The sequence below is a fragment of the Balaenoptera musculus genome, chromosome 13 (assembly GCF_009873245.2).
Source record: "Balaenoptera musculus isolate JJ_BM4_2016_0621 chromosome 13, mBalMus1.pri.v3, whole genome shotgun sequence".
NCBI classification, from domain to species: Eukaryota; Metazoa; Chordata; class Mammalia; order Artiodactyla; family Balaenopteridae; genus Balaenoptera; species Balaenoptera musculus.
Window position 1 is genome coordinate 25,590,852 of NC_045797.1, and position 27,735 is coordinate 25,618,586.

The 27,735-nt window shown below is 38.5% G+C and overlaps 1 protein-coding gene and 1 pseudogene across 1 annotated transcript; one reads left to right on the plus strand and one right to left on the minus strand.

Annotated features, from left to right (window-relative positions):
• Positions 1 to 719: 719 nt before the first annotated feature.
• On the minus strand, positions 720 to 27,407 carry DUSP11 (dual specificity phosphatase 11). The gene is made up of 9 exons (XM_036872420.1): positions 27,174 to 27,407; positions 25,691 to 25,766; positions 24,579 to 24,710; positions 21,165 to 21,288; positions 17,781 to 17,841; positions 4,133 to 4,179; positions 3,438 to 3,513; positions 3,028 to 3,210; positions 720 to 1,197 (listed from the first exon to the last, which is right to left on the minus strand). The coding sequence occupies exons 1-9, from the start codon at positions 27,272 to 27,274 to the stop codon at positions 1,002 to 1,004; spliced, it is 996 nt and encodes a 331-aa protein (XP_036728315.1). The 5' UTR covers positions 27,275 to 27,407; the 3' UTR covers positions 720 to 1,001.
• On the plus strand, positions 7,401 to 8,260 carry LOC118905702 (annotated as a pseudogene).
• Positions 27,408 to 27,735: the final 328 nt, after the last annotated feature.

The window sequence follows — 27,735 nt, forward strand, 5'->3', positions numbered from 1 at the left end:
CCTCTGCAACTAAAAATAATTAACACCTCCCACATGATCCAGGTGTGTGTTCCAGAGGTAAACTAGCAGAAGGGGCAACTTAGAAAAAGTCAAGGTCAAGGCACGATTCCACTGTGAGAGGCAAGTGGAGAAAGACTACAGCAGGTTACGTTCAACAAGGAAGCAACAACACAAGGAGCCACGCAAGTCTCCCCAGATATTCCAGGCTTTAAATGTCGCACCCTATTCTGTTCATCAAGCAACATTTATAGTCTATAAGAGTTTTCAAGTTTTCTGAGTAGCTCCACCCAGTTGATAACAATTACCCTGTCAGGTAAATTACCCAGCATTTAGCATTTACGTTTATCAATTGGTCTCTCCTGCTCAATTGACAATCAATCCCTAACAGTTTATCTAGTGTTAGATGGCGTATCTGACAATTCAGTGAAAGGAAGTTGGTCAAATCCAACAATAGACTGCCAAAAGAAAGAAAGAAATGTCTAATCACAAAAATACTACAACTAATTACAAATAGTGATTAGGTTCTAAAGAGATTATCTCCTAGGTAGATTTTAATAGAAATCTTGAACAGTTTGGGGGGGGGGGGGGGAAGATACCCTGATGACTGGGTAATAACAGAACATGACAAAAACACTAAAAATTTTCTGCACACACAGACAAACATTACAAGTCTAGTCAGAAGGAAATACACCAGAAAAGGAAGATAGAATTTTTAAAAATAATTTACAAGGGATGTTCTTTATTACTTTTTATCAGTTCTAAAGTATCATCCTCCTTTAAAAAAATTTAAGACTGGAATGACAGATTATTTCCTTCACTGTTGTAAATACTGCAAATTTATCAGCGGAGCTAAGTATCAATATAATTTTTCCTTAAGCTCGAACACATAAGGGAGCACTAAAATAGATTATAAACCTCATTTGACCTGATGTTATAAAAAGTCACTCTGGCTGTCTTCAGTCCTGTTCTGTCTCCAGATAGATTTCCAGGGTAGGCTTGTGTCACTTGGTCCATCTATAATAGGTCGGATAGGGTAGTCTGTAGTAACTGCCAGGATACCACCTTCTGTTCTGCGCTGCTTGACTGGCATTTGGCTTTACATTCCAAGAGTACCTCCTTTGTAAACAGTCCTCTCCGTGGGGACCAGGAGGAGGAATACGGCCTCTCTGGTAAATGTTCTGATTCTGTGAAAATTTTCTTAAACAAAACAAAAGTAATACACCATTATTAGTTTTAATAAATATATATAATAAGCTTTATAAAATTATACATAGATACTCTGGTTCTACTGTTTTCTACCTGTGTGATTTTAGCAGATAAAATTGCTTAATCTTTGGATTTCGTAGTTCTTTATAAAATAGAGCTAATAATACCTTCCATCTTCATGGATTGTTTTGAAGGTAAATTAAGATGATATACTTCAATTACCCACCACAATGCCTTGGCACACTGTAAGTTCCCAGAAGCCTTTCCACCTTTCCCTATAGAGATAAATGCCCATACTATTCTAATCAGATACATTCTCTCCAAGTGTGGCAGGGTTGACATGAAACAGAATAAGCTATTTAGTTTTGAAAACCAGGAACCTACTTTCACTTTATAAGTAAATACATATATGAATTATAAAATGTAGAAATTCTAACCATGGCACATGCAGCAAATTTGGAAAATTAAATTGTTTCAAAAGCAACATCAGTAAATCTAATATAATCATACAAAAGAAAATTTGGAAATCTGAGAAAAGTAAACACCCCCCAAAACCCCTCAATCCCACTTAATCTAAGTAAACTGGTTAATATTTACTTTTGGTCTTTTTCCCCCTAGCATCTTTTTTTGACTGCTGAATCATAACCTATTATTTTCACTTATCATAAGTAAGCTATCACTTTCAATGGCTTTATAAAATATCATAGTATGGATATAATAACTTACTTAGCTATTCTTCATCGTTAGAAATGCAAGCTGCTACCAATTTTTCCACTACTGTAAATAATGCTGGGATTAACATCCCAGAACATATACAACTGTATCCTAAGCACCTAGTCCAGAGTCTGATACATAGTAGGGAGTTTGAGAAATGTGCTGAATGATTAAATGCATGTACATTTTTCCATATTTTTAAGTATTTCTGTAACCTCATGGTGGAATTACCAGGTATGAACATTTTTATGGCTACTACAGTTATGTTTCAAAAGGGCTATACCATTTTTCAGTGCCCCTGGCAAGACAAGCAACACCTTTTTGAAATGTTTACATCTGCTAAAAATGCCAAAACATTTTTTTGAAAACTGAAAGTTTACAATGTGCTAAAGTACTTTATTAACTCATGTAATAATCAACAACAATCCCAAGGTATATGTTATTAAAATTTTATTTATAATATTGTTAAAATTTCCATCTAACTGATAAGAAAATAGAAATTTAGAGATCTTACTCAACATCACATACAGGGTGAACAGCAGAGCCAGGATGCAAACCCAGGTCCAGCCTGACAATCAATACACTGGACTACCTTGTCAAAAACTTGCTAAATTAATAGCAAAACAGCAAAAACTGTTGTTGTTTTAATTGTACTGAGGTTTTTCCTGTTTCCCGAGTAAAAGTATGTTTGTGATTTATGTGTTCAACCCCTTTGCAAGTTTCTCTACTGGAATTTTACCATTTTCCCTATAATTTGTATTTACTCTTTAAATAAAGCAACCTTCTTTATTCTGAAAACTATACCACTATTAATGCAGCCTAAGAATGTAAGATCCTTTCTGACACTCACATCAAATTATTGGCTTAAACTAAGTTTAAGAATCAATGAAAATTCCTAAGTCCTCTCCCCAACTGCCTCTGAAAAATCACCTATTCCCCCTCCTATACTTGATTTTCCAGCCCTAAATGCAAAATATGGAACAAACAATACCTCCTGGTCGACACTGATCAGCAAGAAAACACCAATTCTTCACATTATAATGTGTTTGCACTAATATATAATATTAATTTCTATTTCAATTCTAGAAAAAGGGAAAGCAGAGATACCTTTCTGATTGCTGAAAATCTTGGGTCTGGGTATGGAAACGCCGAGATGTTGGGTAACCTGGGGTTGGATGTAGGTTATACTTAGGTCCTTGGTTAACAGACTTATTAGCTGTGTGAACTGTTTCCATCATATGCACTGAGTCTTCAAAACCACTTGTTCTGGATACACTGGAATCCCGATTCCTCAAACAGAATGTTTCCACAAAATATTACTGGTCTGCAAATTCAGTAGCCAATTTAGTGACTATATTTTGGCCCGTGAAAATAACAATTCCATCCTCCCCCCATTCCTATCTGTTTAGGTTTCCTCGAGCAAGTAAACAGCTACATGAAGAAGGGATATGTGCAACTTAAATGATATAAAAATAGATCTTCCTAACCACAAATATCACATATAAAATGCAACTTACTTTCTGATGGGACCATTCCGAAGGTCTTCAATGTAGTTTTGTCTTTCTAAGCAATGTCCACGGCTCCTATTGAATACTGAGGAGCAGATGAACTGTTAGAAATAACTGTACAGAAAGCAAATCTTTCCCAGAGAAAGCAGATCAAAGCTGAAATCCAGGGACTTCCCTGGTGGCACAGTGGTTAACAATCCGCCTGCCAATGCAGGGGACAGGGGTTCGAGCCCTGGTCCGGGAAGATCCCACATGCTGCAGAGCAACTAAGCCCATGCGCCACAACTACTGAGGCCCACGTGCCACAATTACTGAAGCCTGCATGCCTAGAGCCTGTGCTCCGCAATGAGAAGCCACCGCAATGAGAGGCCCGCATACCACAACAAAGAGTAGCCCCCGCTCGCCGCAACTAGAGAAAGCCCACACGCAGCAACGAAGACCCAACGCAGCCAAAAATAACTTAATTAATTAAATAAATTTAAAAAAGAAAAAAAAATGCTGAAATCCACTGACTAATTATTCAGGCTATTATATCTTGCTATTTCCAGATACATCCCTTTATAAACTTTTGGTAAAAGGTTATCGTATGTCAGAACAAATGAATTACAGACTTTTCTATTTTTCCAAAATTTGAGAAATTCCCTTACACTTCCTCCCTTCAAATTTTATAACAAGGGAAAAGTAGTGACAACCCTTATACTTACATTCAATTGCATCATCTGGCCACATGCCTTCTACATCAATCAAATATCTACAAAACAACAAAATTCGAGTCATTTGTAAATAAAAAGAAAAGAAAATCAGGTTTTTGCAAAAAAGGTCCAATTTTGCTTTACAAATATAGATATAAAAATCCTAAGAAAATATCAGCACATCTAATCAATAATTATTAAAGAATGATATATACCATGACTACAGAAAGGCTTTATTCCAACGATGCAAGGATAACGCAACTTTAGAAAATCTATTAATATAATTATTTACATTAATACAACAATTTAATTAATAAATGAAAGAGAATAAAATACAGGACCAAACTGGCAGATGTTAAAAAGTTATCTGATAACATACAACGGTCAGTTTCGGTCAAAATGCTTTGTACACTAAAAACAGGAGACTTAATATGACAGAGTATTCATCAAGAACCAACAAATAACAAAAGACAAATTAGGACAAATATTAACATCATATCTAAAAAACCCTATCTAACCAACCATAGGAGCCAGAAACTTAGGAATCACCATCACTGACAGCTATTTCTCCCTCACCCTCATCCTCAACCCACCACCAGTGCTGACAATGATACTGCCTACATACCTCTAGAATCTGTCCACATCTTTCCACCAAAATGACCACCATACCCTGGTCCAAGCCACCATTATGCCCAATTTCTACACAAGTCTCCTAACTTGTTTCCTCGCTTCCACTCTTTCTCCCTGCAGTGTATTCTCCACTCGGTAGCAAAACGATAGGTTGAAAATGCAATTGGGTATGTTCCACACACTCACCTTCAACAAAAATAGTTCAGTGGTTTTCTATTACTCTTCAAGTCTGAAACCTTAAACATAAGCCTGCACGATCGAGCTCCTACCCACACTTGCAGCTCCATTATAATGACATGCTCCCCCAACAGCCCCACCTTCCTGGCCAGTTCCTCCAACACAGCATATGCTTTCCTCTTAGAGGGTCTTTTGCTATTCCTTATGCTCAAAAATCTCTCCCCAACGTCCCTATCTGGTTAATACCTACTCATCCTTCAGATATCAGCTGAAACATCCCTAAATAAACCTTCTCTAATCTCCATGATGAGATCAAATCCTCCCTAAAATATGCTCTCATGGTACCATGTCCCTCTCCTTGGCACCTGTCAGAGTTGTAATTCTACATGCAGAGTGTGATTCTTGAATAGCTATTCCCTCTCTGGACTGCTAGAATTCACAAAGGGCAGGTCAAGTCTCCTCACTCACAAAATTTCTCAAGTCTTTTTGCTAGCACCCAGCACAGTGCTTAAACATAACAGATGCTCAATAAGTATTTCCTGCATGAACAACCATACATTGGTACAGTGTAGCAACACCCACAAAAAGCATAAGGGCATAAACTCCTTGATGCAGAAGTCCCATTCTGAGTGAAGTTAACTGAGACAAAGCATATATATTCAAAGATGTTCACACAGGAATGTTCATTACTTTGACGTTTTATAGTATCAAAAACTTCTGACTTTTTTTTTTTTTTTTTTTTTTTTTTTTCATAGTTTATTTGCAATATTTATTTTTCTTTTTGGTGGTGCATAAAATAATGGCACGTCTTATAACCTGTTATCTTAGAATTGATGATGTCTAGGCCAGCCTGTATCCCAGATGCTTCTCAAATGCCACTGATTTTACCTTTATTGGCATTTTCTTTTTTTTTTTTTTTTTTTTTTTTTTTTTCTTTAGACATCTTTATTGAAGTATAATTGCCTTACAATAGTGTGTTAGCTTCTGCTTTATAACAAAGTGAATCAGTTATACATATACAATAGGTTCCCATTTCTCTTCCCTCTCTTCTGACTTTTATATGTTCATCAGTAAGCAAAGGAACAATGCAGCCTTAAAAAAAAAAAAAAAAAAAAAAACGGGACCTAATGAAACTTAAATGCTTTTGCACAGCAAAGGAAACTATAAGCAAGACGAAAACACAACCCTCAGAATGGGAGAAAATATTTGCAAAAGAATCAACAGACAAAGGATTAATCTCCAAAATATATAAATAGGTCATGCAGCTCACTATTAAAAAAAACAAACAACCCAATCAAAAAATGGGCAGAAGGGCTTCCCTGGTGGCGCAGTGGTTGAGAGTCTGCCTGCTAATGCAGGGGACATGGGTTCGAGCCCTGGTCTGGGAAGATCCCACATGCCGCAGAGCAACTAGGCCCGTAAGCCACGACTACTGAGCCTGCACGTCTGGAGCCTGTGCTCCGCAACAAGAGAGGCCACGATAGTGAGAGGCCCGCGCACCGCGATGAGGAATGGCCCCGCTTGCCGCAGCTAGAGGAAGCCCTCGCACAGAAACGAAGACCCAACACAGCCCAAAAAATAAATAAATAAATAATAATTAAAGGCGCTAATAATTTTTTTAAAAAATGGTAAATTAAAAAAAAAAATGGGCAGAAGACCTAAATAGACATTTCTCCAAAGAAGACATACAGATGGCCAAGAAGCACATGAAAAGCTACTCAATATCACTAATTATTAAAGAAATGCAAATCAAAACTACAATGAGGTATCACCTCACACCTGCTTAGAATGGGCATCATCAGAAAATCTACAAACAGCAAATGCTGGAGAGGATGTGAGGAAAGGGCAACCCTCTTGCACTGCTGGTGGGAATGTAAACTGATACAGCCACTATGGAGAACAGTATGCAGGTTCCTTAAAAACTAAAACTAGAATTACCATATGAGCCAGTAATCCCACTACTGGCATATACCCAGAGAAAACCATAATTCAAAAAGACATATGCACCCCAATGTTCACTGCAGCACTATTCACAATAGCTAGGTCACGGAAGCAACCTAAATGCCCATCGACAGATGAATGGACAAAGAAGATGTGGTACGCATATACAATGGACTATTACTCAGCGATAAAAAAGAACGAACTTGGGTCATTTGTAGAGACGTGGATGGACCTAGAGACTGTCATACAGAGTGAAGTAAGTCAGAAAGAGAAAAACAAATATTATATATTAATGCATATATGTGGAATCTAGAAAAGTGGTACAGAAGAACCGGTTTGCAAGGCAGAAATAGAGACACAGATGTGGAGAACAAACGTATGGACATCAAGGGGGGAAAGCGGGGCAGGGCGGGGGTCGGTGGTGGTGAGATGAATTGGGAGATTGGGATTGACATATATACACTAATATGTATAAAATAGATAACTAATAAGAACCTGCTGTATAAAAAATAAATAAATTTTTAAAATTCAAAAATAAATAAATAAATAAACTAATTAAAAAAAAAAAAAAAAAAGAATGAGGTTGGGAGACTGTCAAAACAGCACACAGATCACACACTCAAGCCCCGGAAGATGGGGAACTGCCTTAAGTCCCCCACTTCGGATGACATCTCCCTGCCTCACAAGTCTCAGTCCGACTGGGCTAGCTTTGGCAAGGGGACGGAGCTGGGTCAGGAGCTGCTGCTGCCATATCTGGATCAAGTTCCAGTTTTGGTCTCTCATCCAACACCTAGTCAGACTCGCCTAGCACCTCAGCTGAGAGGAGCAAATTAGGATAGCTCAAAGAATAGGCCTCATACAGCATCAGCCTGAAGGAGTTTATGACCCTGGAAGAAATGGATCAGAAAAAAAGGATCCGGGGGACTTCCCTGGTGGTGCAGCGGCTAAAGACTCCACACTCCCAACGCAGGGGGCCCGGGTTCGTTCCCTGGTCAGGGAACTAGATCCCACATGCGTGCCGCAACTAAGAGTTTGCATGCCACAACTAAGGAGCCCACCGACTGCAACTAAGACCCGGCGCAACCAAATAAATGAATAAATAAAATAAAACAAATATTTAAAAAAAAGATCGGGGAGTGTGTGATCTGTATGATGCACTTTGTTTATGAGAACCCAATTTGATTTCTGCTGTGTATGCAGATCACCTGGGCTGTACAGATGACTGGCTGATGAGATCCTTCACGTGCCCCTCCTGCATGGAGACAGTTGATGCAGCACTGCTTTTGTCCTACGAGACTAACTGAGCCAGTGTCTCTCACCTGACTTCAAGTGAACCATCATTTTTGGTGGTTTTGATCTTTTGTCGTTGAGCCCAAAGAGCCAGGGATTAGGAATTAAGATCATGCATGAAAGTTTCCTAAAAATTCCTGAACGGCTGCAGATGTTGGGGAAAAGCACGTGATATTTTAGAAATTTAGGGGGAAAAAGGAGGATGGTATTTTTATGTAAAGCCTTCACCCAGTGTTGAAAAATATAATTGTTATTTAGATCTTGTTATTCCTCCAGTACATAGGAACTGTGTAAAGTGTTACAGCAGCTATATATGTTTCAATTGTGTGTCAAAGATTAGGATAAAGATAGTGGTTGTTTTTCCTAAGTGAGATAACTTTCTTCTTCCCCCTACCCAAATTCTTTTCTGAAGTTGCTGGCATTTGGGTCAAGGTTTTATTAAAAGCCACATTTTAGAACACTGGCACAAAAAAAGGAGTTTTAAGCTGGTTTGCATAGTTCTTTTTTTGTTTTAGAATAAACATAGAGCACTTATTTTTTACTTTATAGGAACTCCACAAGTTAAGGTCCCATTGTTCTTTTGCTGTGATTGTTGTTACTATTGATGTTGCTGTTTTCTGTCTTTGCTGGTTCTTTCTAATCTACCATTTGTCATCATTGGCATATGATCATCTCAGGGTCACAAGATGGCTGCTGTAAAACCAAATATCATATTCTCACAAAACAAGGAGGAAGCAGAAAAAGAGCCCAAATGGTCATTTTCCTAATGCCTATTTATCTTTTGTCAGAGAAAAATATCACTCTCATAAGCACAATAACAGCCTTCCCTTAATTACTCATTTGCCAAAACAGACTGATATGACCATTCATAAGACAATTCATGGCAAAGAGGGATATGATAATGATTGTCTTAGCCTAACAAGGATTTATCCACTCAAGCTGAATGCTTCACTCCTCAAAAAAGTCATAAAGTTCTATGAGCAAGGAAGAACTACTAAGTGACTGTTAAGTAAACCATCAGAATTGTTTGTCCAAGACCATATGATTCTTTTTTTTCCACTGGAAATGGAATTCATTGCCTTAGGTCTTTTTAAATAGTGTACTATTACTGTTGGGGCTGGCTCTGTGCTTGAAAACCAGCTGAAAACCAGTTATAACCTGTTACAAGTGCTATATCTGTTTGCAGTTAAGAAATGCAGAATTCAGAGTACCTCAGGGGGGGATTAACCAAGATGGCGGAGTAGAAGGACGTGCTCTCACTCCCTCTTGCGAGAGCACCAGAATCACAACTGGCTGCTGGACAATCATTGACAGGAAGACCCTGGACTTCACCAAGGAGGATACCCCACATCCAAGGATAGAGAAGAAGCCACAGTGAGACGGTAGGAGGGGCGCAATCAGAGTAAAATCAAATCCCATAACTGCTAGGTGGGTGGCTCACAGACTGGCGAACACTTATACCACAGAAGTCCACCCACTGGAGTGAAGGTTCTGAGCCCCACGTCAGGCTTCCCAACCTGGAGGTCCGGCTACGGGAGGAGGAATTCCTAGAGAATCAGACTTTGAAGCCTAGTGGGAATTGATTGCAGGACTTTGACAGGACTGGGGGAAACAGAGACCCCACTCTTGGAGGGCACACACAAAGTAATGTGTGCATCGGGACCCAGGGGAAGGAGCAGTGACCCTGGGGGAGACTGAACCAGACCTACCTGCTGGTGTTGGGGGGTCCCCTGCAGAGGCGAGTGGTGGCTCTGTTTCACCGTGGGGATAAGGACACTGGCAGCAGCGGTTCTGGGAAGTTCTCCTTGGCGTGAGCCCTCCCAGAGTCTGCCATTAACCCCACCAAAGAGCACGGGTAGGCTCCAATGTTGGGTTGCCTCAGGCAAAACAACCAACAGGGAGGGAACACAGCCCCACCCATCAACAGTCAAGTGGATTAAGGTTTTACTGAGCTCTGACGCCACAGCAACAGGGAGGGAACCCAGCCCCACCCATCAACAGTCAAGTGGATTAAGGTTTTACTGAGCTCTGACCGCCACAGCAACAGTCAGCTCTACCCACCACCAGAGCCTCCCATCAAGCCTCTTAGATAGCCTCAACCACCAGAGGGCAGACAGCAGAAGCAAGAAAAACTACAATCCTGCAGCCTGTGGACCAAAAACCACAGTTACAGAAAGATAGAGAAGATGAAAAGGCAGAGGGCTATGTACCAGATGAAGGAACAAGAAAAAACCCCAGAAAAACAACTAAATGAAGTGGAGATAGGCAACCTTCCAGAAAAAGAATTCAGAATAATGATAGTGAAGATGATCCAGGACCTCGGAATAAGAATGGAGGCAAAGATTGAGAAGATGCAAGAAATGATTAACAAAGACCTAGAAGAATTAAAGAACAAACAAACAGAGATGACCAATACAATAACTGAAATGAAAACTACACTAGAAGGAATCAATAGCAGAATAACTGAGGCAGAAGAACGGATAAGTGACCTGGAAGACAGAATGGTGGAATTCACTGCTGCGGAACAGACTAAAGAAAAAAGAATGAAAAGAAATGAAGACAGCCTAAGAGACCTCTGGGACAACATTAAACGCAACAACATTCGCATTATAGGGGTCCCAGAAGGAGAAGAGAGAGAGAAAGGACCAGAGAAAATATTTGAAGAGATTATAGTCGAAAACTTCCCTAACATGGGAAAGGAAATAGCCACCCAAGTCCAGGAAGCGCAGAGAGTCCCATACAGAATAAACCCAAGGAGAAACACGCCGAGACACATAGTAATCAAAGTGGCAAAAATTAAAGACAAAGAAAAATTATTGAAAGCAGCAAGGGAAAAACGACAAATAACATACAAGGGAACTCCCATAAGGTTAACAGCGGATTTCTCAGCAGAAACTCTGCAAGCCAGAAGGGAGTGGCATGATATACTTAAAGTGATGAAAGGGAAGAACCTACAACCAAGATTACTCTACCCGGCAAGGATCTCATTTAGATTTGATGGAGAAATCAAAAGCTTTACAGACAAGCAAAAGCTAAGAGAATTCAGCACCACCAAACCAGCTCTACAACAAATGCTAAAGGAACTTCTCTAAGTGGGAAACACAAGAGAAGAAAAGGACCTACAAAAACAAACCCAAAACAATTACGAAAATGGTCATAGGAACATACATATCGATAATTACCTTAAACGTGAATGGATTAAATGCCCCAACCAAAAGACATAGACTGGCTGAATGGATACAACAACAAGACCCATATATATGCTGTCTACAAGAGACCCACTTTAGACCTAGGGACACATACAGACTGAAAGTGAGGGGATGGAAAAAGATATTCCATGCAAATGGAAATCAAAAGAAAGCTGGAGTAGCTATACTCATATCAGATAAAATAGACTTTAAAATAAAGAATGTTACAAGAGACAAGGAAGGACACTACATAATGATCCAGGGATCAATCCAAGAAGAAGATATAACAATTATAAATATATATGCACCCAACATAGGAGCACCTCAATACATAAGGCAACTGCTAACAGCTATAAAAGAGGAAATCGACAGTAACACAATAATAGTGGGGGACTTTAACACTTCACTTACACCAATGGACAGATCATCCAAAATGAAAATAAATAAGGAAACAGAAGCTTTAAATGACACAATAGACCAGTTAGACTTAATTGATATATATAGGACATTCCATCCAAAAACAGCAGATTACACGTTCTTCTCAAGTGTGCACGGAACATTCTCCAGGATAGATCACATCTTGGGTCACAAATCAAGCCTCAGTAAATTTAAGAAAATTGAAATCATATCAAGCATCTTTTCTGACCAAAACGCTATGAGATTAGAAATGAATTACAGGGAAAAAAACGTAAAAAAGACAAACACATGGAGGCTAAACAATACGTTACTAAATAACCAAGAGATCACTGAAGAAATCAAAGAGGAAATAAAAAAATACCTAGAGACAAATGACAATGAAAACACGACGACCCAAAACCTATGGGATGCAGCAAAAGCGGTTCTAAGAGGGAAGTTTATAGCTATACAAGCCTACCTAAAGAAACAAGAAAAACCTCAAGTAAACAATCTAACCTTACACCTAAAGAAACTAGAGAAAGAAGAACAAACAAAACCCAAAGTTAGCAGAAGGAAAGAAATCATAAAGATCAGAGCAGAAATAAATGAAATAGAAACAAAGAAAACAATAGCAAAGATCAATAAAACTAAAAGTTGGTTCTTTCAGAAGATAAACAAAATTGATAAGCCATTAGCCAGACTCATCAAGAAAAAGAGGGAGAGGACTCAAATCAATAAAATCAGAAATGCAAAAGGAGAAGTTACAACAGACACCGCAGAAATACAAAGCATCCTAAGAGACTACTACAAGCAACTTTATGCCAATAAAATGGACAACCTGGAAGAAATGGACAAATTCTTAGAAAGGTATAACCTTCCAAGACTGAATCAGGAAGAAACAGAAAATATGAACAGACCAATCACAAGTAATGAAATTGAAACTGTGATTAAAAATCTTCCAACAAACAAAAGTCCAGGACCAGATGGCTTCACAGGTGAATTCTATCAAACATTTAGAGAAGAGCTAACACCCATCCTTCTCAAACTCTTCCAAAAAATTGCAGAGGAAGGAACACTCCCAAACTCATTCTATGAGGCCACCATCACCCTGATACCAAAACCAGACAAAGACACTACAAAAAAAGAAAATTACAGACCAATATCACTGATGAATATAGATGCAAAAATCCTCAACAAAATACTAGCAAACAGAATCCAACAACACATTAAACGGATCATACACCACGATCAAGTGGGATTTATCCCAGGGATGCAAGGATTCTTCAGTATACACAAATCAATCAATGTGATACACCATATTAACAAATTGAAGAATAAAAACCATATGATCATCTCAATAGATGCAGAAAAAGCTTTTGACAAAATTCAACACCCATTTCTGATAAAAACTCTCAAGAAAGTGGGCGTAGAGGGAACCTACCTCAACATAATAAAGGCCATATATGACAAACCCACAGCAAACATCATTCTCAATGGTGAAAAACTGAAAGCATTTCCTCTAAGATCAGGAACGAGACAAGGATGTCCACTCTCACCACTATTATTCAACATAGTTCTGGAAGTCCTAGCCACGGCAATCAGAGAAGAAAAAGAAATAAAAGGAATACAAATTGGAAAAGAAGTAAAACTGTCACTGTTTGCGGATGACATGATACTATACATAGAGAATCCTAAAACTGCCACCAGAAAACTGCTAGAGCTAATTAATGAATATGGTAAAGTTGCAGGATACAAAATTAATGCACAGAAATCTCTTGCATTCCTATACACTAATGATGAAAAATCTGAAAGAGAAATTATGGAAACACTCCCATTTACCATTGCAACAAAAAGAATAAAATACCTAGGAATAAACCTACCTAGGGAGACAAAAGACCTGTATGCAGAAAACTATAAGACACTGATGAAAGAAATTAAAGATGATACCAACAGATGGAGAGATATGCCATGTTCTTGGATTGGAAGAATCAACATTGTGAAAATGAGTATACTACCCAAAGCAATCTACAGATTCAATGCAATCCCTATCAAATTACCAATGGCATTTTTTACGGAGCTAGAACAAATCATCTTAAAATTTGTATGGAGACACAAAAGACCCCGAATAGCCAAAGCAGTCTTGAGGCAAAAAAATGGAGCTGGAGGAATCAGACTCCCTGACTTCAGACTATACTACAAAGCTACAGTAATCAAGACAATATGGTACTGGCACAAAAACAGAAACAGAGATCAATGGAACAAGATAGAAAGCCCAGAGATTAACCCACGCACCTATGGTCAACTAATCTATGACAAAGGAGGCAAAGATATACAATGGAGAAAAGACAGTCTCTTCAATAAGTGGTGCTGGGAAAACTGGACAGCTACATGTAAAAGAATGAAATTAGAATACTCCCTAACACCATACACAAAAATAAACTCAAAATGGATTAGAGACCTAAATATAAGACTGGACACTATAAAACTCTTAGAGGAAAACATAGGAAGAACACTCTTTGACATAAATCACAGCAAGATCTTTTTTGATCCACCTCCTAGAGTAATGGAAATAAAAACAAAAATAAACAAGTGGGACCTAATGAAACTTCAAAGCTTTTGCACAGCAAAGGAAACCATAAACAAGACGAAAAGACAACCCTCAGAATGGGAGAAAATATTTGCAAATGAATCAACGGACAAAGGATTGATCTCCAAAATATATAAACAGCTCATTCAGCTCAATATCAAAGAAACAAACACCCCAATCCAAAAATGGGCAGAAGACCTAAATAGACATTTCTCCAAAGAAGACATACAGACGGCCACGAAGCACATGAAAAGATGCTCAACATCACTAATTATTAGAGAAATGCAAATCAAAACTACAATGAGGTATCACCTCACTCCTGTTAGAATGGGCATCATCAGAAAATCTACAAACAACAAATGCTGGAGAGGGTGTGGAGAAAAGGGAACCCTCTTGCACTGTTGGTGGGAATGTAAATTGATACAGCCACTATGGAGAACAATATGGAGGTTCCTTAAAAAACTAAAAATAGAATTACCATATGACCCAGAAATCCCACTACTGGGCATATACCCAGAGAAAACCGTAATTCAAAAAGACACATGCACCCGAATGTTCATTGCAGCACTATTTACAATAGCCAGGTCATGGAAGCAACCTAAATGCCCATCAACAGCCGAATGGATAAAGAAGATGTGGTACATATATACAATGGAATATTACTCAGCCATAAAAAGGAACGAAATTGAGTCATTTGTTGAGATGTGGATGGATCTAGAGACTGTCATACAGAGTGAAGTAAGTCAGAAAGAGAGAAACAAATATCGTATATTAATGCATGTATGTGGAACCTAAAAAAATGGTACAGATGAGCCAGTTTGCAGGGCAGAAGTTGAGACACAGATGTAGAGAATGGACATATGGACACCAAGGGGGGAAAACTGTGGTGGGGTGGGGATGGTGGTGTGCTGAATTGGGCGATTGGGATTGACATGTATACACTGATGTGTATAAAATTGATGCCTAATAAGAACCTGCAGTATAAAAAAACAAACAAAACAACTAATACTAAACTTTCATTGGGTTATTTGTATGGAAATATGTTAATATAAATGTTTCAGACATTACATGAAATTTCTAAAAATCTTATATTTGTATTTGTATGGAAATATGTATGGAAATATGTTAATATAAATGTTTCAGACATTACATGAAATTTCTAAAAGTCTTATATGTTCTGGTATAATGTTATAAGTAATAATCCTAGTTATTACTTTAAAATGTATATCTCAGAAATAACTAATTTTCTTGTCAACTGCATTATTATGAACTTTCATCAAATCTTTAACTGTGGTCATTTTGAAGTCTTTTGTCATTTACAGACAGTTCTGGGTGTACTCTGATGATTTTGCAAATATGTTCCTATAAAAGGGTTTCATCTTCAAGAAATTCATGGAAAAGACTCTGACAAGTACAGGTTTCTGGTAACTGACTGTACTGCTGAACTGAATGAATAAGCATTTTCAGAACTCTAATGAAAAACTGATGAACTCATAAAAGTGCTAACAAAAGATCAAGATGAATAAAAAAATGAATTACATGGGACTGAGTGAACTGATGAGGATGAGAATAATTTTTGTGACTTTCTGTCTGAATTAAAAAAAAAAAAAAATCCCACAAGGACTCAGAGGCAAAGAATATACAAATCAATTTTCACTGCAAAGTAAAGGAGCTGTTACAGTGGAGGATTACTGGACTGAATGTCAATATTATGACATAGTATGAGTGTGTTTCATGTTTGGTAATTGCAATCATTGTTGCTTTTGTTGTGGTCATCCATGTACAATGCTTGGTGTCAGTCTATTTATCTCTTGTAAAAATAAAACACAGTGTGTGTGTGTGAAAAAAAAAAAAAAGAAATGCAGAATTCAAAGTGATCTCCTAGCTTGTAAGCAAACTGAGATTCACTGTCCCTCTTCTATAAAAAAAATGAGCTAACGTGTCCAGAAACTAACTCTAGTAAAGTGGGGTTTAACATTACCCTTTCTTATGAGTTTCATCAAATTATTTTGGTTGTTAACATGGTGATAATTAAAAGTCAAGGTAAATTTTAATATAATATTAAGAATTCTGATTTATTGAGCTTGAATTATGCCACCATGCTTATGTAAAAATGAAAGTGGCACCATGGTTAAACTGAGAAAAGTTTCTCAGTTGTAACAATTTTGATTTCTTCTTTCCTGTGACCTCCTTCCCTGTTGTCTTGAAGCACAGCAAAAGGATACTGCATGTCTTCTTATTGTAGTGCTGAGGTTATTGAAGTTATATAAAACACATCTCAGTCTCTGTTTCTTGGAAGGAAAGTCCTGCTAGTTGACTGACAATTCTAAGCAGGGAGAACTAAGAGAAATGTGTTTCATGTTTTGCACACAAATGAAGAATTTGTATAATCACGACTTCACAGCTGTGATCTCAAAAAAGAAGGAATTTCTCTCTTTCTATTTTTCTTGCAATTAACGTAAGAACACTCTGAATCTCTAAGCTTCTGAAGTGTTAGTAGAGATGGTCTAGTAAAGATGTAGTTGTAATGTTTTACCCATTTAGCATGTGTTTATTTTTCCTTATGTACTCCAAGGTGACATATTTGTTCAGCTCAGTGATATTACAGCTAAAAAAATCATTCATTAGTAAAAGGAGAAGCAATCTCAACCTAACAAATCAGAAGTGTTTCTTATTATTTTATATTGAGTTGAATATTTGACTCTTAACACTTTTTGCTACATACAAACACAAGTCTCTTGAAGGGTTCTCATAAGTGCATTATACAAGATTTAGTATGTCCTAAGCACTTAAAGATTTGACATTCAACTGTAGTAGTATCCATGTTGGTTACTTTTCTTACGAGCCCCATGATGAGTTTGAGAAACACTGAAAGAATTAGAGTATCAGGTTCTATTAAATTGTTACATGTATCTTGCTTAAGTTTGTGCTCATTTATTTATATCCAACTACATAAAGCAAATTTGGAGGAAAAAAAAGAATAATAAATAAATAAGAATGAGGTCTCCAAATATTGTCAGAGGAAGATGTCCTCCATATATTAAATTATAAACCAGAATGTCTAAAACACTATACCATTAAATCACAGGTACAGTCAGTTCTGTATATCCAACGGTTCCATAACCTGCAGATATGGAAGCCCGACTGTACTACACCATTTTACATACGGGACTTGAGCATCCGAGGATTTTCGGATCCATGGGGAGTCCTAAAACCAATCCCCCTGCAGATACCAAGGGACCATTGTATATGCTTATATCTGCATTTTTTACGTCTGAAAAAATATGTGCTAAATTATTACTGGTGGTAACATCTGAGTAGGGGGCAAAATTGCCTTCCACTTCATACACTTCTCTGACTGCATTTTTTGCATTCAGCTTACATTAGCTTACATTACTATTGTAAACAGAACAATTTAAACATGCTCTGCCTCTTGGGGTTGGCAACTCACCTGCACATGAGGTAGCCAGTCCTGTTGAAACCATGGGTACAGTGGACACCAAGAAGTCTGTCTAGAAAACAGGGAATATGGAATTAAGTAAGCGAAGTAGATACACTAAAAACAAGTTATACAATTTTCTGAAGAGTAGCCTTTATTAGTTACCACAACACTACCACTATCCTGAAAAGGAAAAACTCTGAAGAAAAGAGTGTTTTTGCAGGAACGTACTATAAAGAATTAACTACTATACAGTCAAAATTCATTGTCTCTGGGAAATTTTGCATAGCCTCCAATCAGATGCAATAGTGTGGACTGGAGAATGCCCATCAGGAACTGATCTGACTATAGAAAAAGGGAGTGGAAAAAAAAAACAGGCTATCAGAAGAATAGAATTTGTTTTTGAGTGAAACAAATGGAATGCCTTCACTTTTAATGCTCAATATTAAAAAGAACAAACGGTTTCTGAAGGGCTCTTGGGGTCCCCAAAGCACTTCCATTCCTTCTCTCCTTCACTGCTCCTCACACGCCACGGGTCTATGTGCCTGTGGAGTTCTCGGGTTAAGTAGCACCGTTCTTATTTCACAATGAAAAAGTAAGGCTTGAGACGTAAGCCCAAGCTGCAGAGGAGGCAAACAGAAAAAAGACTAGAATCGAGTCTCAGATTTTTCCAACTATGCCACAGTATTTTGTGGTCCAGGACTTAAAAAAAATTATATGAGAGAGTAAATAAAAAACAACAACATGTAGCTGATCTCTGCAAAAGCTATGTCTGTGACTAGGTGGTGTCTGGCATTCGTCATCTCCTGCCTGGAATACTACCGCCCTACAATTCGAACAATCTCTTCTATTTCAACTGATCCTCCACATGGAAGATGTTCTCTCTCTAAAATATAAACTTGGCTGGATTGCTCTGTTGCTTAAAAATCTTCACTTAGCACAGAATAAAGCCCAAGTTTTCAGCATAGCATTGAGAACTCTTTATAAACAAATATCAGTCTGTCTCTCCAACTGAATTAGAAGTTCAAACTATGACTTACAAGGACCTACATCATCCACCTCCCTCCTTTCCCCTGCGAGCCTCCCTATCCCATTCTCTACTGCCCTGCCCTCACTCACTTTCCCCTGTCCAGCCACACTGGTCTCCTTACTATTCCTCAAACATGCCAAGCACAGTCGTGCCTCAGGGACTTTGCACCTACTATTCCTTCTGCTTCAGAACACACCCTCCCACCCCATCTCCACTCTTCCAGATATCCAATGGCTTGTTTCTCACTTCAAGGCTCTGCTCAATCGAAATCTTAATAGAGGGGACTTCCCTGATCACCTACCACATTCCCTCACCTCTTCATCTTGTTTTGTTATTCTCCAAAGCATTTACCACCACTTGACACTCCATATATGTACTTGTTTCTTTATCTCTCTCCCCCACTAGAATGTAAAGTACGTAAGGGCAAGAACTTTATTCTGTTCCTACTTCCTAGAACAGTGCCTTCAACTTAGAAGGTGTTATACAAATATTTGCTGAAAATGAATGTATGAATTCTTTGCCCTTTCACACTACCCTCTAGTCACACCAGAGGCTGCCCCTCCAGAGCACAAGTTCAAGCCCTGTGCCTTTTGTACCTGTTCCCAATACCTGGGCTGTCCTTTCCTCATTCCGGCAAAATCCTCTTCCCCCAAGCCCAGCTCAAATGCTGTCTCCTCAGTCAGGCCTTCCTCAATTTCTCCTCTATATTCCTGCTGCACTTGATTCTTTTATTATAATTAACCCACTTATAGTCACTACATGTATCTTCCTAGATAACTGTAAGTTGCTACTGAACAAAGACTTCTAGTCACCTCTGTATCCCCGTGCCCTAACAACAAACCTATAAGCCTCTCGGTGTTTACTAAAACAATTTATTTTCTGAGTCTCTACCAATTCTAGGGAGTGGATAGTATAGTCTCCTCCTCATTATCAGTGAGCCTGGCACCTGTGGGAGGGGCTTATAGCAGAGGAAGCCACCAAAGGATCATAACTAAGGTCCTGAGACCGCAATGGCAGAGAGCATGGTGAAGTTAGCCCACTGCATGCCGAAGACCCACAGAGGAGTCAGCATATGCAATGGACTACACTTGGTACAACATGTGAACAATCAAGGTTTACAAACGTGTTCTCATGCACTTGTAAGGATCTTCTAGCCCACGCGGAACAGACAGAACACACACAAAGGAGCCTGGAGGAAGTGAGGAGGCCGGCAGCTGCACCCTAACATCTTAAGAGGTAGCATTTCTGTGACTACAGTTTCCACAAATCAGATAATTTGCCTCCTTTGTAGACACCTTGGTTATCACAGGCAAGCCAAGCCTCTCAAGTTTTAAAGCTAAAGTACAGGGAAGATCTGTGAAGAGGGCTTAAGATATTTAAGAGCTAATACCTGCATTAAGCAACCAGGTTATAGAATGAAAATTTATCTTGAAATTCCAGTCTCTCCCTCTCTCTCTCACCTCCTATCCCCTATCTTCCCACCTCCATCTCTATTCCTTCTCCCCTACTCCCTGTTTTATGTATAGATGTGCATCATTTTATAGATACACGGAATATTTACTGTCTGTTAGATTTATTTAATAAAGTGCACACTCCTCAGGCTAAATTTAGAAAGAGGACAAAATGACCACTTTCTCATGTGGGGCAGTGGCGTTCCAAAGACAAAAGATTCCTCAGTCTTAAAACATGGCAAATACCATGTTCCTTCTGATGGTTAGATGCTAGAAAAAGGCAAGTGGATCCTTAAAATTCAGACGCTATTAAGACCTACTATCAACAGAGCAGATCTGAAAGCGGAAACAAGAAAACACCAGCCTTTCAAGTTCTTCCTGTCTGAAGATAAGAAGAAGAGGTGGTAGTGTTCTTCCTCACTTGCACCCAAAGTATAAAAGCAGCAAAAATATCTTAAACACATATGATGAGGAAGCCACTCTTCTGTTCCACTCTGTTTTGTTTGGCTTCTAGGGATCTGTCTCACTCCGAATCTTTGCTTTTTGTTTTCTCTTTTATATACGCTAAGAACCTGAGAGTCTTAACCTTTTCTTCCACCCCTCAACCAATAAATAGGACAAAAGAACATTTTTATTTTTTTATGTATTTTCCATTCAAATTTTTAAAGAGATAAGTAAGCTAGTTCAGTTCATATTTCTCACAAAAATCACTTTCCAAACTAAACTAAATTGTTTGTGACCATAAACAGGAAAAACACCATACTCTATTAGCACCATCTGACATTTCCACCTTAATCTTATCAAACACAACAGACCTAATGTCAGAGCTATTAAAAATGTTAAAAATCCCCAACCCCACTCAAAATGCATACCAAACTTCAGGGAAAGGAAAAAAAAAAAAGAAAAACAACTCACCATTATCTTTATTTTCTTTCAAAAACCCATTAACAGCACATTGGAATTTAAAAATAGTGTCATCATCTGGCACCTGATGCCCAATTGTACAAATTTTTAAATAACGAATAGTTTCTGGTAAGTCCTATAAGGCAAAACCATGAAAATATGTATTATTTCATTTGTAGGGAAATAATAAAAAATTAACTAGAGAAGGCAGAATATAAACCAAGAGAGTACATTAAACTTAGTATGTCAGTCATTCTGATAAGAGCCATTTTTTCCAAAGCTGCTTTAACCAGTATCACTTGATTTTCATTAAAACTGCAGAATGGACAGTTACTACGCATGCAAAAGGAAAAGCAAATCCATGTAAATGAATGCACATGTAACTCAAAATGATATAAACAGTTCTACCTACATTTATGTTCTATCTGACATTTCAAGGGCCATAAAGCACCCATAATTTAAGTAGAATAGTAGAATAGAGTCAGAAGAACTTGGATTCGAATTAGGAAACAGAGCAAATTTCAGGCATTGTTGAGAACTGGTATTCTTGGGGTGGGAGAAAGTAGACTATCAATAGAAGACAGAAAAGGATAAGTGAAAGTTCTGTAGTTCTGAATTTAAATGGAAAGTAGCAGTATGAACCTATGACATATTTTATATTAAAAACAAACACACATATTTCCTAGCTCTGACCACTGAAAAAGTCTAGAAACAACTGATGTCATGTCAAAAGGACTCAGGAGTCACTGAGAAGCTCCAACTGGCCAAAGATAGGGCCTCAGTTAGAATAATAACTGTAACGGAGTCCACGGTGATATGAATAAATAAATTTTAAAAAATTGGTCACCACTGGAGGATATTTGTGAATCAACTCATTATTTTGAAAACTGTTAAATAAAAGAAGAGAATCATGCCTCTACAACTGGGCAACCAAATAGTTGATGACGGGAATCTTCTCCTGATAGAAATATACCCAGCTAATAAGTGAAAAAAGAACAACAGAATTCACCATTTTTTGAAGCCTCAACTGCATTAATGGATGTAGGTATGAATCATCAGTGACTGCTAATATCACAGAAAGAGACAATTATATGTCTCCATGGAAGAACACATCATCACCTAGGTAACTGTCTTGCCAAAACAAAACATGCAAGCTTCATTCTGATCAACTACCAATTTAGAGGAAATAAAAGGATTGAAGAATATGTTAACAACACATGGAATGTAATCATCAAAATCTAGATGGGACAAATTACCTGGTTTCTTTAAAAATAAATTTCAAGGAGGAAAAAAAAAGCGAGAGAGACATGGAGGGAGAACCTATAATAAGACTTCAGAGACCTAACAATCAATGGCAAAGGGTGGACCTTATTTGGATCTAATTCAAAATTCTTTTTTTTTTTTTTTTAATTTTATTTATTTATTTATTTATTTATTTATGGCTGTGTTGGGTCTTTGTTTCTGTGTGAGGGCTTTCTCTAGTTGCGGCAAGTGGGGGCCACTCTTCATCGCGGTGCGCAGGCCTCTCACTATCGTGGCCTCTCCCGTTGCGGAGCACAGGCTCCAGATGCGCAGGCTCAGCAATTGTGGCTCACGGGCTTAGTCGCTCCGCGGCATGTGGGATCTTCCCAGACCAGGGCTCGAACCCGTGTCCCCTGCATTGGCAGGCAGATTCTCAACCACTGCGCCACCAGGGAAGCCCTCAAAATTCTTAAAAGCAATTTTTTATGACATTTAGGAGACAACTGCAAATTTGAGCACTCACTGGGTATTTAATATTAAAAAATGATATTAAGGAATAAAAGTCCTATATTTTAAATATACATACCAAAAATGTATAGGTGTAATTACATGTTGTTTTGGCGCTGCTTCAAGATAATATGGAATAGGGTGAAACAGGTGGGGGTATAGATAAAACATGACAGCCATCAGTTGGTAAATATTAAAGCTTGATGAGTTCATGGGTATACAAGGAACACTCACAGTATTTTGTATACTTTTGTATATGTTTAAAATTTGTGATAATTCTTTAAAAACAAGACGACACTGTAGAAAACAGTTTGGCAGTTTCTCAAAGGTTAAACGTAGAGCTACCATATGATCCAACAACTCTGCTACTACCTACACTGCACATCTAAAAGAACTGAAAGCAGGGATTTGAACAAATATTTGTACACCAATGATCATAGCAGCATGATTCACAATAGCTACAAGGTGGAAACAACACAAGTGTCAATCAACCGATGAATAACAAAATATGGTATATACACACAGTGGGATTTATTAAGCCAAAAAAGGAATGGCATTTTGTTACATGCTATAACATGGATGAACCTTGAAAACACTATGTTTAGTGAAATAAGCCATACACAGAAGGACAAATATTATATATTCCACTTACACGAGGTACCTAGAATAGGCAAATTCAGAGACAGAAAATAGAATAGAGGTTACTAAGGGCTGGTGGGAGGGAAAATGGGGTTGTTACTGTTTGATGGTTACAGAGTTTCTGTTGAGGATGATGAAAAAGTTTTGGTTATACACAGTGGTGATGGTTACACAACACTGTGACTGTATTTAATGCCACTGAACTGCATATTTATAAATGGTTAAAATAAATATTATTTATGTATATTTTACCACAATAAAAAAAAAGAGGAATAACTGAGTTGAAATTTCAATTCTTCCTTTTCCGAGAGTCAGTTTCATCGTCTGTAAAATTAGTAATTATAGTTGTCTATCCTCTGAGCTTAGTGCAGAGTAAGCACTCAGTAGGAGATATCAGTACTACTTCCACTTCAACAGCAAAGGACTGTTGTGAAGATTAAGTCAATGGATATGAAAGAACTTTCTAAATGGCAAACTGCTATACAAATATTAACAAACATTAGGTGTTACTGTCTCCCAAGGCCATGGAACAGGTCAGAAGAAGGATAATTCTTTTGCACTGGTATGTCCTACATGGGCCAAGAGAATATATGGGTTTCTGTATTATATCAGAAGGTATTAGGCAAAGAAAGCATAAAACTTAGAGAACAATTGTCTTTTACCGTGATGCTTAAACATGTTCAGGCAACTGCTTAAAATAAGTGCTAAAGACATAATGGACATACCTTTCTTTCCTTTTAGGCTACTACTATTCTTACTAAAAGTTTACTTCATTTTCAAAATATAGAACGTGGAAGCTTACAGAATTTCTTAAGCATATCTAGAGCCTACTGCCAAATACTATAGTTCAATTCATATCTTTAATCTCATTTTGAAACAGCAATTAGAAATGTGTATTTAAGGAAACCACTAGCTTCCCTTTTTGAACCCATGAAAGAAGGCCAGGATTCACCTTAGCATAAGATGATAACTACTGAATTACTATGAATTATTACAGTATCAGAAAGAAGGTCATTTTCAATTACGGGTTCCATTTACCTCTGGCTTATAATAGCGGCGAGTATATGTTAAGTCAATAATCAGCCCAAGTTCTTCATTCTGTTCTTGGATTTTGTTAAAAAGATCCAAGGGGGAAAAACATTCTTCTGGAGCAAGATTCTTTTCAAAACTCTGTCAGAAAGAATAAAACAAGAAAGAACATGTGTTTAAAATCCTTTTTTATATTATCCAATTATTCAAACCCTGTGATGCTAACATATGAGATTCAAAGGAAAGTTTCCTCCTCTGGAATTTACAAGCGATATTCCAATCCTTTCTTCCAGAGAGATTAGATGGAAGAAAACAAGCTCACTTCTATATATTTATTTCTATGTTTGTTTATTTCATGTTGTTCTCCTAACCAGACTGTAAACTCCCAGAAGGCAGGGACCACATCAATTTTGCCTACCACTGTATTGCCAGCTCCAAGCAGAGTGCCTGTAAATAGACACATAAATAAATACTTCTTGAATATCTACATATATGAAGGATGCCTTTCACTGCTAAATATTCTTTTATGTATTTGGCTTATTTATGTACTCTGTTCCATTGATCTGTTTGGTTATTCAAGTGCCAGCAACACACTTTTTTTTTAAATTAGTAGACTAGTTTTAGAGCAGTTTTAGATTCACAGCAAAACTGAGCAAAAAGTACACAGTTACCACTTATACCCTCTCTCCTTCATCCCACACAGCCTTCCCCACTATCAACATGCCATACCAGTGTGCTTCATTTGTGAGAATTCATGAACCAACACTGACACATCCTTACCAATCAAAGTTCATAGTTTATTGCATTCATGGTACAAGTAACTGACTATTTCTTTATTTCTAGTATAGTCATCCCCACACATTTACATATTGAAACACATATTACTTTCTTTTAAATTACTTTATTTTTTATTTATAGTTAGGGCATTACATTGTTTTTTTTTTAAAATTAAGTACAAAAGTAGGTTGTATTTATCTGTGAATTCCATTTCTGGATAGTAAAGGAGGTATTAAAAAGTATTTGCTATAAAAAGGGAAAATGGAGTACGACGGGGTTGAGAGCCAGGGCTCTATATGGTGAGTTCAGATTTCTGGAAGAATACAGTATTAACTTTTGCTTACCTTTTTTAAAGGAACTTTGAAAGCAATGAAACGAGTCCCAGGCATCCGCTGTCCAACTGGGAGATAGTCTTTCCACCTATTAATATATTTGTTGTTAGGCACATTTTATGTTAGGCTGTCTCCCTGCACAGGATGCAGGCGCCCTGAAAATGGAAATCATATCCCTCTATAGTACGTCCCTCTTCTTTCTGCTCTGCAGTTTGCTGCTCCCCTTGTTCAACCCCACCTAGTAATAACCTATACTTCCCTCGTTCCTGTTTTCCCATCTGGAAAACAGACAAAAGGCAACCAAACAACGCAAAGGTCTCAACAAATAAGGGATATCCAAAACCAGAGATGGCCAGAACTTCTGTATCCCTGATGAAACCTAGCCCGGTGTTCAATACTTAGGTATCATTAATACATGCGTGTTGACTGAAACAGCTGAAACTCAATTCTTCCACTTCCCAGTTTAGTTTTAGTCCTCATACAAAACCTGATAATCAAATTCCTTAATGCTAGGAATCACAGTGAAAAATAGTATCTGAACTGACTTCTGTCAGATGAGTGAGAACTAAGGTTAATTCAGTGTATCTGAAGCATAGAAAGTGAGGGCAAAAGTGGCACAAGATGGGACTAGAGAAGCAGAGAGGATTCTAGACCACGCAGAGTCTTAAAGGCCAACAGTGTGGTTTCTATTCTCAAAACAATGTTTGCGAGCGATGTTTATGAGCAACGTTCCAACTCGCTTTGAACGTTTCTTGTGTGAAGAATGGATTGGAAGGAAACAAGATATATGGACACTAGTTAGGACCTAATCGCAACAGACAGGCAAGTTCAGTATTAGGATGTTGAGGAAGAGCTGACGGATTCCAAAGAAATTCAGGAGATGAACTGAAGCGGGCTTAATGGGGTATGAGATGGAGGAAAGGAAGGTCTGAGGGAATTCAAGGGTTTACTGCACACATGAGCAAAGTCTCAAAATTAATCATTTGAACGTACAGAGGTGGATCTCTCAAATGACACCGGTTAGGAAGCAACGGTACGCCCTTTAGAATTCCTAGAGACAACACAAATCAACTGTTTCGATGGAAAATTCGGCGGGACCGGTGCGTTTTTTCACTCCAACTTAGTTCCAGTTCCTATTACTCACATTTTCTGTGCCAAAACAACACAGCTGGAGGAACTGAAGGGGATTCTGTTTTGGTAATTAAGGAGTGTCCCCAACACTGACAGTCCCATGTTAAAAAGCAGTCCCTCTGCATTTTACCCGAGGAGCAATGGCCAGAGCCTCCCTTTGAAAACGATGGGGAGAAATCAGAACATCACACACTGTCCCTTTCAGCTACTGTGAACTGAGCCGCGAGACGACCAATACCCCCTGGCACAGCGCGGACGGGCCAGCGCGCGGGGGCAACAGGGACAGGAGACAGCACAAGAGACGAAGCCCAGGCCCAGGGGCTCTGAGCTCCACCGGCAACTCCCAGGGGCCAAGGCCTATTACCTTTCCGGGATGTGGTTTCCGCCCTTCCTCTTGGCTGACGAACGTCCGGAAAAGCCGCGACCCTGACCCCAGCGCCCGTGGGCATGATGCCACTGGCTCATGTGACCCCCAAGATGCCGCCCACCCAACACCAAGAGTGCCAAAGTCGCCAACACGGCGCCCCCGGTCCCAGCACAAGGCCCCGAACCACAGGCACCTAGACACAAGCCCACGCAGATCGCGGACCTCCTTCTACTGCGCACGCGCCACCGCCCGTCGAGATGACGTCGTCACGCCGGCCGACTGGGACGCTTGATTAGTAAAGAGGACTCTGATGGCTGCAATTCCCTCCTTAGCCGGAGGGTGGTAGCAGAGGTCCATTAGTTCGTGGGTGTAACCTTCAGAATTCCAATGATACGGGACGTAGAAAGTTGTCCCACTCTCCCAGTTTCTTGTGCGGTTCTTTCAGATATTTCCCAAGTGCTTACATTCACACTTGTTGTATCTTCTATGGAAGTATTTGTACGTAGTGGATATCCTGTATTTTATATAAGAGCAGCATATCATATACATAGTCTACAAT